At 37.1% G+C, this 14,192-nt stretch overlaps 1 protein-coding gene across 1 annotated transcript in view; it reads left to right on the plus strand.

Annotated features, from left to right (window-relative positions):
* Positions 1-14,192, plus strand: part of LOC126187618 (NF-X1-type zinc finger protein NFXL1) — a 119,795-nt gene that overhangs the window by 69,803 nt on the left and 35,800 nt on the right. Inside the window, exons 6-9 of the mRNA XM_049928811.1 lie at positions 2,256-2,486; positions 8,912-9,043; positions 9,241-9,452; positions 12,026-12,260. Of these exons, the coding sequence (XP_049784768.1) occupies positions 2,256-2,486; positions 8,912-9,043; positions 9,241-9,452; positions 12,026-12,260 (810 nt within the window). The remainder of the gene's footprint in view (positions 1-2,255; positions 2,487-8,911; positions 9,044-9,240; positions 9,453-12,025; positions 12,261-14,192) is intronic.

Raw genomic sequence — 14,192 nt, forward strand, 5'->3', positions numbered from 1 at the left:
TTTCTTTTCTTCTTTCTGTTGTCTGTCCGCCCCCCCCCCCCCCCCCGCCTCTTTTAGCCAACCAACCAACTGTTCAAGCTTGGACTTCTGTAACAATTGTATCTGTGCTTGTTTCAGTTCATGTTCAGATTACAAAGACTATTTAGCAAGTCTTTATAAGTTTCTATGGTTTGTTCCAAATAAATGTTTTGATCACAGTAGACCAGAATTGACATTTCACGTCTGTGCCTGGCTGAGTTTATGAACGCTTATAACATTTGGTTCTGAATAGTATCAACTAGTCTTGCAAAACGTTTCTGTAAAAATTAAGCTATTTCCTGTGTTATATTGTTGATTATGGTAATATATACTTCCACATTGTCATTTGCATAGTATTTGTCTACATTTTATCTTAAATTATTAATTTCATGTACTGACTTGTTCTATGACCATGGAGATTAAGTTGTTTATAAAACTCTTGAAAGGCCAAATCTTGAGTATTACTCATCAGTCTGGGACCCTTACCAGACTGGATTCATAGGAGAGAGAAGATCCAATGAAGAGCAGTTCATATCACCCAGGGTTTGTACAGCAAGTGCAAGAGCATTGTGGAGGTGCTCAACAAACTCTAGCAGCGTATGCTGCAAGAGAGGTTTGCTATTGATATTCTGAGAGCATATTTTCCAAGAAGAGTTGAGCAGCATGTTACTCCCTCTCACATATCCCTCGCAGAATGACCACAATGAGAAAATCAGAGAAATGTGGAGGTTATATGGAGGTATATTGACCGTTATTATTCCCAAACACAATTTATAAATGCAACTGGAAGAGGGAGAAGCAAAGTGATAGTCACGTGGTGGCCTAGAGAATATGGATGTAAATGCAGATGTAAAAAAGAAACAATTTTTTAAAAAGTAATGTAGTGCCTTAATAATCATCCACATGCATGATAAAAGCATATTAAAAATGAGAAAGAAAAGTATGTAACCTGAAAACCTATTTGTTAAAAAAAAAAACATAAGTTCAAGGTACAAACTACACAGTCAGTTGACATCAAAGCACACTACATTTATAATACTTCAGAAATAGAGAATTGTCAGGGCAATGCCGCATGCTTAAGACTGTAGTAGTCTGCTATTATGTGTGAATTCCATTGGCTCTTGTACCTGAAATCCATCTTTTATATGTCCCGAAGCAATCTTTAACATTTCTTTTCACACAAACCAGAAAAGTTATTTAAATGATTGGGAAGATACTTTTAAATTACAAGGAGACAGTATGTCTGATTAGGAGGTGAAAATTTCCAAGCTTGTTTTGTTCTGTTGTTAGGGAGGAAAGAGGTTTGGTCAAAGAAGGCAGGAAAGTAGGGGAGGTAATTTAGGTCTCAGGTTGGAAGGGACCGTCCTGTTGAGTGTCTGCCCAACATGTTTAGGTGACCTTATCACCAGGTGGTGATCTAAATCACATTCCTGTCAGTGTGAGAGGTATGGCAGTCAGCAAGTAATTTCATTCAAGAGACCCAGCAGGCTGAAACAGAAGTTTCCCATTAATACCATCACTATTCTTGTATCAGAAATACAAAAACTTACAAATTTTTAAGAGCTTGTAACTTACACTAGCCGCACTCCATTGCTACCTTTCCATGTGGCTCAATTTTCAGAAAGTGAAAACCAAATTTTGGGAAACATTTTTTGCTATTGTGTATACTTGTTAAGGCCTATATCAGTTTTGCTAGCCTGATGAAAAATCAGTTTTTCATTCGTCAGTTTATTTACATGAACTCCCTTTGGAATTCAGTAGTCCCCATTCCCAGTTTAGTCATCATGGTGGATATTTCTCTTCAGTTACATAAAGGAGAGGGATAACTTCATGCTCACTCTAATATTTCTTCTTCTCTGTTCAAAAGTCATACTAACCAACACTGTCAAAAGCAAGGTGGAACGTGCCAGCCCAAGCATATTTAGAAAACATTTGAGTGTTTATACTGGAGTAAAAATTGATTGTGCAAAATGAAATCCAACAGCTAGAATCATATTTCCAAAGTCTACATTAGATTAATTACATGAGTAATCACAAGCAGAATTGGGAAATTGCTTTATGAAAAATAGTTTTGGGAACCACATGTAAATGAAGTATGTATGAGTTACTACCATAAATTTGTTGTACTTTCCGAATGTAGTACTATATGTTATGTGCTCTGAATGCAAATAAGACTAAGTAAAAAATATTTTCATTTATTTATACTACATTTCTAGCATTCTTCAAATATTTTGCAGGTATGTGGTAAAAATCTTTCATGTGGGTACCACCCTTGTGAACAAGTGTGTCATGCTGGACCATGTGGTGACTGTCCCCTGTCCGGGCCTCGCACCTGCCCCTGTGGTAAGGCTTCATTTGTTCTCCCGTGCACAGAAGAAACGCCTGTTTGTGGCGACACATGTGGCCGTCCACTCGAGTGCGGGGTCCACCGCTGCCCTCGCCGGTGCCATAGGGACAAATGTGGTTCAGTACGTATTGACTGTGGTGAGCAATTGTTAATGATGTAGTTCTGTTTATGTGGTACTGTGGATATAGTTATGCTATGTAAGAGTTGTCAAGTGTGGTAAGAAGTGCAAAACAGAGTTTTTGTTTTACATTAATATTTGGGTCACTCAGGAAGTAATGACCTATTGCATAATCCCAGATGTGCAGATTCTTATCAGGCTTCTGTCTGAGGTCTTAATGTTTCCTCATCCTCTCATCTCAGTGTTGTGCGAGTGTCAGTAGAAACAAGTTATTATTGTGTATTCCATGATTGTTTAAAATTAACTGTGTCGTACAAATTGGGACTAACTGTAAGGTCTAAGATGCTATTCAGTTTGTGAATGCTCAGAAGTTGAAACCTGCAGAAATCTACTATAAAATTAATGGATGGGGTGATACAGCAGTGAATGAAGCAAACGTGATAAAGTGGTGTGAAATGTTCAAAAGTGAATGAGCAGATGTGCATGTACGCTCATCACAGATGAATCAAAGAATCCACTGAAGAATGAAATTTTGCAAGACAGACATGAAACCCTAGATGAGTTATGTATTTCTGACACATACATTTTTCATTCCCTGCATAGTGGAACTTTGGACAAACATTTTGTCAACAGAGAAATTTATGCTCAATATGTCTCCTGGCAACTGAATGACCTACACAGAACTCACAGACTGGCTGCAGGCCTGACATTTTTGCTGCAGTATCTTGCAGGTGGAAATCAGTTTCTCTTGATCAAATTGTTACTTTTGGTGAGACATGGGTGTCTAACTTTATATCAGAGACCATGTGCCACTCATTCGAGTGGCATCATCTCACATCTCCCAAAACACACGAAAATACAGTGTAAAAATGAAAACTCGTGACAGTGGATTCTTGGTTTCGTAAGGCTATTCTCTTGGTGATTTGCATGCCAAAAGGCATTAGAATCAGTGCAGATTGGTATTGTGATACCATAAGAAAACCACAGCAAGAAATCCAAAATCATAGGTGCAGAATGCTTTCTCATGATATTGTGCTCTTCACATCTAAGTGCTGTTGCAACTAGAGACTTGTTGGATCAGTTTGGATTAGAAACTTTTGATCATGCGCTGTACACTTCAGGACTGCTCCTAGTGATTGTCACTTTTTCATGAAGCACAGAAACATTTTGAAAGTGATGCGGTAAACGAATAACTGTATGGACTGTGGCAGCCGACAGCAACATGAGAATTATAAAACTCGTGTAAAGGTATGGCAAATGATTAAATAAGGGAGATGACTGCATAGAAAAATAAAGTAGTTTCAGTTCTGTAAAAGACATGTTTTTTGTCAATGAAATACTGTGTTGAATTTACTAAACCGAAATGGTCATTACTTCCTGCTGCTTGACACAGTTTGTCACATCCAATATTAATTGAAATTCATCAGTATTATCTGTTGTGATGTAGACAATAATAATATTTTATTACAGACGTGGTACCTTGTTTAGTTATCAGTTTTATACCTTCTAGAATTGAATGGAGTTTGTAAAGTGATTATGTGTGGCTGGAAAGTTAACAGCACCTGCCACATGCCTGACTTGCCACTGAAATTTGCTGTGTCAAGAACTTATTAATTTTGCTCTGGACATTAAAGTGTATTTCAAGATAATGGTATATTGCATCACATTTTTGAATATGGGGAATTTACTTTACTCTTACCAGCTATATCATGTAATCTATTTACTAGAATTTTCAAATAATGATAGAGGGATAAGTAACCACTTATTGTGTAGGTGAGTTGTCGAATGGTTGACTGGCACATAAGCAATACTGAAATCATTGCTGAGTTTTCAGACAACATTCTTCTTCAGAGCTAAGTAGCAAAAACACACAGGCAAGTATGGCTACCTTGCCCTGGTCTATACCATTGTACCTGCCAGTTGGACTGCATAGTTTGAACAATGTAGTCAGGTAGAAGTCCTCTCTCTCTCTCTCTCTCTCTCTCTCTCTCTCGCTCGCTCGCAATATTTTCATTCTGTAATTTTGTGCTGTTTAGGTGTTCAGCTTTCTTTTTTTTTTTTTAAAAAAAATTCTGCTATTTATCAATGCCCTACCCAGCTGTCTTTTTTTGGGTGCAGTGAACTGTGCTGTTACCTGTACTCGTGCCTGGGCATGAAACGAAGAACTGTTGTTGATCTCACACATGACAGACTTTGACTCCCAGCACCCACTATACCCATTAATGATCTTTTGTTTTCAATTGCCCCGACTGATATTCTGTGAAATGCACGTTCCTTGAGTATTTCCCAGCTCTGGTGAGTGTGATGGCTGGTGACATCTTAATAACTTGTCTGCCAGGCCCCAAGCCTTGTTTAAATTAAAGCCTCTGTCCCCATTAGGTTTTCCGATGTCTTTACTTTGATAGACTCCATAATTACATGTCCTAGAAACCTGACATTTGCCCCATGATACTGGTCTCGTTGTATTTCATTTCTTGATTATATTCGAGACAGTGCTCGAAACAACAACTGATTTGCTTGGTGGTTTTTCTTTGGTTTAGCTGAAGTTACTTGCATCTCTTCTTTCCTGTTCTAATAGTCTGCCCCAACATAATACATCCTAGGTTTCCTATATTATATTTAACTAAATTCAGAACATTTTCAAAATGATGCACAAAAATTCTGGACAAATGAGTACAAATTGGCACATGATGGAATTATTGTCAGTAAAGGCTTAATAACATTTTTTGATACTCACTGGTACTGGGTGTCCAAAGAATCAGAATAGGTGTTGATATAGAATTGGATCTCCTCCTCCCACAGGGTCAAAGAATGATGTATTTAGGTTTCGGTCTGTTAATAATATAGTAATAGCTCCTGCTAAAACTGGAAGTGAAAGAAGAAGAAGAAGTACTTTTGAGTGGTGTGTATTTGGGCTAGAAACTTATTTTCGTTAAGTATCAAATTGTAGAATCCCATACAAGAAAGGCTAAAAAATGTAGTTTTTATCATTGTCAGAGCTTTTATAGTTTCTGACTTAAATCTTTTTTCTTCTGCGCACAAAGATTTAATAGCTATAAACACTCTTTGGATAGATCCAGTAGAACATGGAATAGCTAGCAAAAATTCAACCAAGCTTCTGATATTTTATAGACACATTTGCTCATTGTGACAATGAATAAAAATTCGATGTGCCATTTTATACTGACACTAACATTGGAATTCATATTACAATCTAGCAGTTCGCCTTCAGAATGTTTTCTTACACAACAGTACTCGTAAAACAGCTCTCTCTCATCTACAGTAAAGTTCATGACACTAGATGTCTCAAAACGATACAATTCTTGAACACTAATCCAGCTGATTGTTTTATTTAAATTGATTAACTCCATTGGCTGAAGGGGTTTCAGAATTGCTTTACACCATTCACTAATATGTCAAATGCAAGTATCATAGGAAGCTGTCATGATATGGTTAAACTGATCAAGTGTCACTATGCCTCAGTTTCTCATTTTTGTAACTGCTGTTTTATTTTATTTTATTCACATTTTATGGCCTTCATTGGACGACTCTAGCCAACTTTGTACAAGAAATTTTTCAGTTTCCTTCCAGCCCAGTACTTCTTCATTCTCTCGGATCTCATCCTTCTTTCTTCATCGGAAACCACCCTTCTTATTGTCTGTTTGTTGATCCTTGTTTGCAATCTGGTTTATTTGTCTGTGAGTTTCCTGATTTTGTCAGTTTTGTTTCTTAGGTCTTCCATTGTAATCTGTAGCTCATCCATATCTTCCTTGATTTCTGTAATCCACTTAATGTTGCACTTACTATTCCACAATTTTTCTATTATTCTCCTGATGATCTTGTTCTCGGGTGTTCTGATTAGATGTACGAAAAGTTAAATGCGTGTCGTCCTGATTGTACTCATACTGCTGTTTTACTGCAGCTGTCAAAAATCTTTCAGGTTTCCTGGCTTTTAACCCTTTAACTGCTCTGGACGTGTTAACGCTCACCCCTTTGTACCTGTCTACCAGGTCCTTCTACCAGGTAGAACGACTGGTGGCGCGCGTAAACACGTTCAGAGCACACAGGGACAGGTACAAAGGTGTGCACGTTAACACTTCCAGAGCAGTTAAAGGGTTAATTTATTGTGCAACGTATTTATTTTGTCAGCAACTTCAATTATAGTAGTGTTGTCATTTTCAGTGCACGGAATACTTTTAGCAAAAATACTGAACTAGGTTGAAAGGAACTGAAAGGTGATGAAGAGAAGTGGATTTTTGAAAAAATTCTTCAGTGGAATAGGACACTTGCCAAGGGACAGGAGTAGGAATTTAATGGTTGAAAGACATGAGCAATTCTTTCAGCAGCTGGAGGAAGAAATAACCATCTAGTTTTACTATGACCTAAAAGTTTTTTTGTATTGTACCTCAGCAAACTCACAGAATTATTTTAGTTTTCCAGCTCACGCAGGAAAATATAGAAATGTTGGGACATTTTACCAATTGTGAGAGTTGTATATCAGTGGGTGAGCTGTCTGTAACAGTTCGGACAGCATATTAGCAGGACATTTCCTACGCCTGGTGTTACAGTGGTGCTACAGAAGAATGCTGAAGATTAGATGGGTAGATCACATAACTAATGAGGAGGTATTTAATAGGATTGGGGAGAAGAGGAGTTTGTGGCGCAACTTGACAAGAAGAAGGGACTGCTTGTTAGGACATGTTCTGAGGCATCAAGGGATCACAAATTTAGCATTGGAGGGCAGTGTAGAGGGTAAAAATCATAAAGGGAGACCAAGAGATGAATACACTAAGCAGATTCAGAAGGACATAGGTTGCAGTAAGTACTGGGAGATGAAGAAGCTTGCACAGGATAGAGTAGCATGGAGAGCTGCATCAAACCAGTCTCAGGACTGAAGACAACAACAACAACAACAACATCCTACACCTACACCTACACCTGCACCTACACTTACAGCGCTTTTTTGCAACGTCACAATATGACTTGGCCGTATATTACGAATATCTAGAGGGTTAATAAATGTTTCCAAAGCAACACTGAACCACATTTCAGCACTCAATTGTGTGTGAGGATAATTTTAACAGCAATATTAAGGGTTGCAGCTGCAGACTTAACTCTCCATTTTAGAAGAGATGAAGAAAATTAAACTAACTGCATTTTGCAGATCATTAGCAATTCATGGCAAACAATTTAATTTTGTTTTGGATTTCATTATTTCTATTTAAATGAAAAGTAATTGTTAATGGTACATGGTCATATTATGTGCCTTTATTCTTCTTTTATTGCTTTAATGAAGTTGGTGAAAACTTGTCTGCATTCATAATGACTCTTTCTTTCTTTCTTTCTTTCTTTGTGTGTGTGTGTGTGTGTGTGTGTGTGTGTGTGTGTGTGTGTGTGTGTCAAAGGAAACAAAGTACTATGTCACACTGCATTCTATCATTTGTAATTTAATATGGATAGAATACAGAAATTAAATAAGCATATATTCTCTTGCAGTCTCTGAAATCAATATTTTTGTGCTCCAGTGTATGGGAAGGCTATGCCAGTTTTGGAAAGCACCAGGTCAAGTTTGTGGTGTGGTTTCAATGTTAAGAAATATTTTTCAAAAATTTTGGATAGAGATTGCTAAAGCAACAAAATCTTGGAATCTGAGATTTTTTTTAAAAAAGTGACTAAACTAAGCATGCAGACAGCTGCTACAGTCATGTTGATTATTTAAGCAAGCTTTGCCATTATGCAAAGCATTTTGGGAAATTTTCCCTAGTTCTTTCCTGTCACCAGTAAACAAACTTTGTCCTACAAGAAACATAATTGTCTATCATGAGTAAATAGATCCTTTTCTGTAAATAATTGTATTTTATACTGGGAGGTTGCATTACATAGAAACATCATTTCCTCATTTTCACTAAAATAGTCTGTCTCCCCCCTCCCCTTCTCCAATTTGAACAATAACTTGCAGTTCAAAGACATCCACAGGCGAACTTTGTACAGTGAATCCGTAATTTCCTGTTTGACTCAAAGGCATCTCAAAAATTAATCGGAAGGAGTCCTTTCCTCCTCACTTATTAATGAAGATGACAGTGCTGTCGTCAGTGACATGTATCTTTTCTCCATTTACACGAGTTGAATAGTGGGATTTGCGAAGTATCTGATTTCTAAAATTGGAAAAATTAGTTACCTCATCCTTACATACATTTTTTTACATGTTTGTGTTTTAGGTTTAGATTGTACCTACATTGCTACATTATTAAAACTATAATTTTTGACCTAGACGGTATTCAATCTGAGATTTGGGAAATGGTGATCTGATTGAGTGCTTGGCACAAATTTGCTCTCACCTATGTTGTTTGCTGTGTAGGAAGATGATGATTTACATTTCTTTATAAGAGCTGTTTCAGGATTTTTCTGATGTAATAATATTTTTATAGTGCCTTGAAGTGATTACTAAATCCTGCCGTTGTGGACTGCATACTAAAGAACAGCCATGTAAAAAGGAATTTCTGTGTGACACAAAATGCAAGAGAGTGAAGGACTGCTTTCGCCATCCTTGTAACCGCAAGGTATGGTGTATGATCTACTGGAGCATTAGCTGTCAGTAATTGTAATATTTGTACTTACCAGTCTCAAATTTTATCAAATATGAAAAATTATATTTATCCTTACTGTAAAACTTCCAACATGAAAGTGCATATGAACTCAGTCTTTTAGGTCAAATGGGTTGAACATGTGTTTAATGTAATTGTTTCTCATTCTGCAGTGCTGTGACGGTAACTGTCCGCCCTGTGAAAAGCCTTGTGGACGTACACTGACGTGTGGGAACCATAAATGTGCATCCATTTGTCATAGGGGGCAGTGCTACCCCTGTCCCTTAACTGCTGAAGTAAAATGTCGTTGTGGAAGCACTACAATAACGGTCCCTTGTGGTAGGAAGAAACACACAAAACCACCACGGTGCTTCAAACTATGCAGGTGTCTTAAAAAAAATTAATATGTCACTTTATGTTCTTTACTTGTTACTGTTATCTTGGAAATAATGACAGTAATTGCATTTTAACTAATGTTTATCATTTTATATAAGAAAAACAGAACTGTGAAATAGATTTCATTTTCAAATAAGTATTAACTTATAGTATCTCAGGATTTTGTTTTCAGTATGCCTCCATACCTCATCTCACAATTTCTCTGTAAAATGTGATTAATACCAACTGGTGACAAAAATGTGGGTTGCTATAGGTACATTTGAAGTTCATGCTATATGTGTGGAATATTTGTGTTCTATGGTTGGGTTGATAAATGTCAGACTACAAATCCAAAGGTGGAGGTTTAGTTCCTAGCTGCCATGCTGTTACTGGAGTTCCTTTCTTTCTTCTTCTTCTTCTTCTTCTTCTTCTTCTTCTTCTTCTTCGCTCTTGTAACACTTTGTTTTTGGCAAAAAATGAGAAATTGTACTGTTGTTTGGGGTTCACATTAAACTGAAGCCCCCCCCCCCCCCTACAACTGTCTGATTAAGTCAGTCAACAATTTGGAGGAAGGCAAAAGCATACCACATCCAGTAAGATCATGTGTAACAAAATCTGTGGGGTTCAAACAATTCGGCAGGTTGAGGACAACTTCACTTTTAAGCTATAACAAACTGAAGACAAAGTGTATAGAATAAAGATAATTAATGGATGGGGAAACAGACTTGGAATGGAATGTGTAATAGTAACAGTAATGAAAATAACACTGAGATGATTTGGTCATTATAGCCAAACCATCGATTGTAGATGGATCGAGGAAAATGATTAAATGGAAGGTAGATGATTACAGTAGAAAACATGCAGGAGGAACATAGGTGTGTATGGCTGAAGACTGTAATGCATGGAAAAATATGGACGAGTGGTAGATGCCAAAGGGCTGATAGTGGTGCTGAGGCTGAGGATATGGACTAGATGATATTTGATCTAACTAGTTGCATTTAGTATGTGTACTGTTTAATGCTGTTTGTGGGATATTCTTTTATTTAAATAACATCAAATCGTGTGATTTGCCAGCCTGTGGTAAAAATTATTTCACGTCCTGTAAGCAGTCAGTTGTGTAGCTGCTAACCAAGAGATCTGAGGAATAATGTATGACGAATAAAATTAGCCATGGCTGCTGACTGTGAAGGATTGGCAATGAAGGCCACAATGTTTTCCTGAAATTTGATATTGCAGGTACTTAAATAGTGATGTAATTGTAGAAATGCAAGAGTATGGCTAAATTGATTGTAGGTGAGGTATGGTGAACCAATCTTCAACAGAGCAGTTGATTTTTTCATATGTAGTAGTGGACGCAATGACTTAACACAAATGCATGGAACCACATTAGTAATGTCCTAAAATTGGTTTAATAATTCAGAAGTCTCAAGTTAATGTCCTGCCTGATCCAATTTTCAGTGCCAGTAAACCCGCACGTGGGTCACTGAAATATTTATCAAAGTTTAATGTACCTACACCCAGTCCATGTTGTAAGTTCAAAACATCACAAAAGAAGTGTCTCAAAGCAAGTATTAAAAAATTAGTATATAAATTATAGTCCACACTGCTGTAAACTGCAACTTGGAACAAATTCTATCATTGCTGTGTCTTTCATCCAGAAATTATAGTATACAAGGCACACTTCACAGAAAAAGTTTTAGTCTTTACAACCTACTCCTAGGATTCATGTTAATGTGTGGCTTTATTGTTTCCAGATGGACACATTCGTGTGTCTTACATTTGTGGCACTGCCCCGTACTGTCTGCTTTCATCTACTCCTTATTCAGATGCTACACACATCATATATCTTTCACCTTAACTCTCTCACTGCACCAGTAATCAGCACTTAAACAAACTTTCAGCAATACAGGCTACATTAAATCTAAATATACAAAACTAACCACACTAATGTGTTGGTCAAAACAAGCCAAAGAATATAAGTTTTGACTTATCAGATATTCTAGTAAGGGTTTACTTGCAGGTTCTCACTTAGTGTGATTTTAGTACAATAAAATACATGTGTTTATAATTAACAGCAAGCAGGCATATAGTAAGATAACCTGCAAGAGTGTATTACGTTACATTGTTTGCCAATAGTTAAAATAATTAGCGACATTATGTTTCCAGAGTTAGTAAGTTCATCAAACAGGGATGGCTCTATAAATGTGTAACTGAGTCATTAACAAAAGTAAAGCTGTCCTCAAGCTGAATGTTAGTTCGAACGCTGCTGCATGCAGGCATGTGCTCGTACAGGATGTGGAATGCCCTTTCCTTCTGTTTGATCTGACTTATCAAATGATAATTGCCATTATACAACATTAACAATCGTAAAGAGGCCACAAAGTTAAGAAATTTAAGCAAAAATTTAGATATGTTTGTTGAAGCTAAACTACAAGCTTACATAATCCACTATTCATATTATAACTTTTGAGACTTGGCTTTCTGATGTACCAGTGCAAATGAGTGGTGGTTGTGTCTGTGAGAATATAATCGAAGAATGTAAGTATACTTATTGCGTGAGATTACAGATTTATCTCTGTGTAGGTTGGAATCTCTGTGTCATCATCCAGTACAGTCACCACACAAGTGCCACTTCGGTGACTGTCCTCCATGCAAGCAGAAATGCGAACGTCAGCACAAGGCCTGTGGTCACCTCTGCCCTGCTCCCTGCCACTCGGCCGTCCTAGTTAAGATTGAAACTGACAAGAAGCCTGCGGGGCCTTGGGAAAAAGTAGAGCCGCGTTTTGAACTAAGGGACCTATCTTGTCCAGACTGTGTGGTATGTAAACATGTTGAAAATCTAGGAAACTAAGAAATCTCATTTAGCAAAACAGCAAAAGAAATTTACTTTTGTAATATGACGTACCAAAACAGAAGGAAAAAAAACTTCTTTCAGATTAATAGCCAAATAATTTTTGCGCACAATATATTTGGAATACTGACCTATTTCTTGTCTTCAGCAAGCTGTTGTCTGATGTGTACTTTTTTATGTTTGGTTCCACAGTCACATAAAATTTCTTGAATGAAGGAATTTTCTTGAGTGAGGCTATTTTTTAATTGATGCATACACTTTATTGTATGAGTAATATTTGAAGTCTCTTATTATCAAGTGACATCACACAAAAAGTTACTTTATATGCTTTCATCACATCATGATCCACAAAGCAGTGTGAAAAGAACTGCATGTAATAGAGGCCTTAATAATAATGAAACAATTGATAACAAGGTTCTGTTCCTGAGTTTGTAGACATTCTTGCGATTTGATTTTAAGATGTTGACCACACCAGTATGATTTTATTTAAGACATTGCCCTATTTTAATGCGTTGTGCATGGTGTTACAGTGAGTAAACACTTGTACAGGTTGTTCTCTTTTCATATCCAGATGCAGAACTTCACATCTGTAATTTTGGTGCCCATGCTTACGCAGGGTGTTGTTGCATTCTTATTAGTGACGCTGTACATATTATTCTTGCCACATTGCTTGTGTCTCATGACAATCTGAAAGCATACAGCATAATTTTTGTGTGATGTTGCTTGATAATGCCCAAAGAGGAAAAATTAGTTAATCAAAAATGAAATAAAGGGTTTATTTTGAATCAATACAGGATCATGCAGGAAAATTACTTTTTTAAAAAAAATTGTATGTATTCCTGCTTGGACTTCAACCTAGCTGTGTAATATTCTTGGTTTGACAGTTATTTGCTACATGCACACTGTGACTTGACACTTATTTATTTATTTATTTATTTATTCGTTAGTTTCTTTGTCTTTTCACTATTCAAACAATAGTATACAAAATGTCAGATACATTACAAACAATAAATAAAACCATACATATCTTGAACTTACAATTAGCTGGCATTATGCACAAGAAGTATAAACACCTACTTTACTAGAACATGAAACATTGTTATATTACATTTCTGGAAAATTTAAACATGCAAACACCTGTCACCACTACTTCCTGCACATCTATACATGAAATGACAACCTTCACAGAGGTGGTGAACTGTGACTGAAAAAGACCCCCCCCCCCCCTCTCTCTCTCTCTCTCTCTCTCTCTCTCTGTGTGTGTGTGTGTGTGTGTGTGTGTGTGTGTGTGTGTGTGTGTGAGAGAGAGAGAGAGAGAGAGAGAGAGAGAGAGAGAGAGAGAGAGAGGGAGAGAGAGACAGTGCACGTGCATGAATGCTTGTGAGGGGGGGGGGGGGTATTGTGCACACAACATTTGTTTTTCTACAAAAGCAGATGTGATACCTGGAGGTAACAACCACCTGAATGATTTTGTATGCTCAACACTGAAGTATTTTTGCTACAAATAGTATTGTTTGCTGTCTGAGGTTGATACTGACTGGAAACAGGCCAATGCTGGCCAGCTGAAATTCTTTTGCTGTAAATAATATTGTTTATCATCTAAGGTCGATACTGACTGAAAACAAGGAAATGCTGGCTGGCTTCTGCTAATTCCCCACTCTCATCATCAGGGTCAGGAAGTGCTAAGCTATAGTGTGCGTATAATACAGCCAAGTTCAGCTCCAAGGGTCACTTATCTGTCCTGTGCCAGTTCAAGCTCTGGAAAATTTGGTTGATTCATATGGAAATATGACATCCATTGTATTTTGTGCCTGTCAGTAATGATGAAAGCCTGTCTTGTAATTTTAAAGATGATCTGGACTTCTACAAAACTGTGTGTATTTCACATTCTGTGGCAGT

This window comes from Schistocerca cancellata, chromosome 5, assembly GCF_023864275.1.
Source record: "Schistocerca cancellata isolate TAMUIC-IGC-003103 chromosome 5, iqSchCanc2.1, whole genome shotgun sequence".
NCBI lineage: Eukaryota > Metazoa > Arthropoda > Insecta > Orthoptera > Acrididae > Schistocerca > Schistocerca cancellata.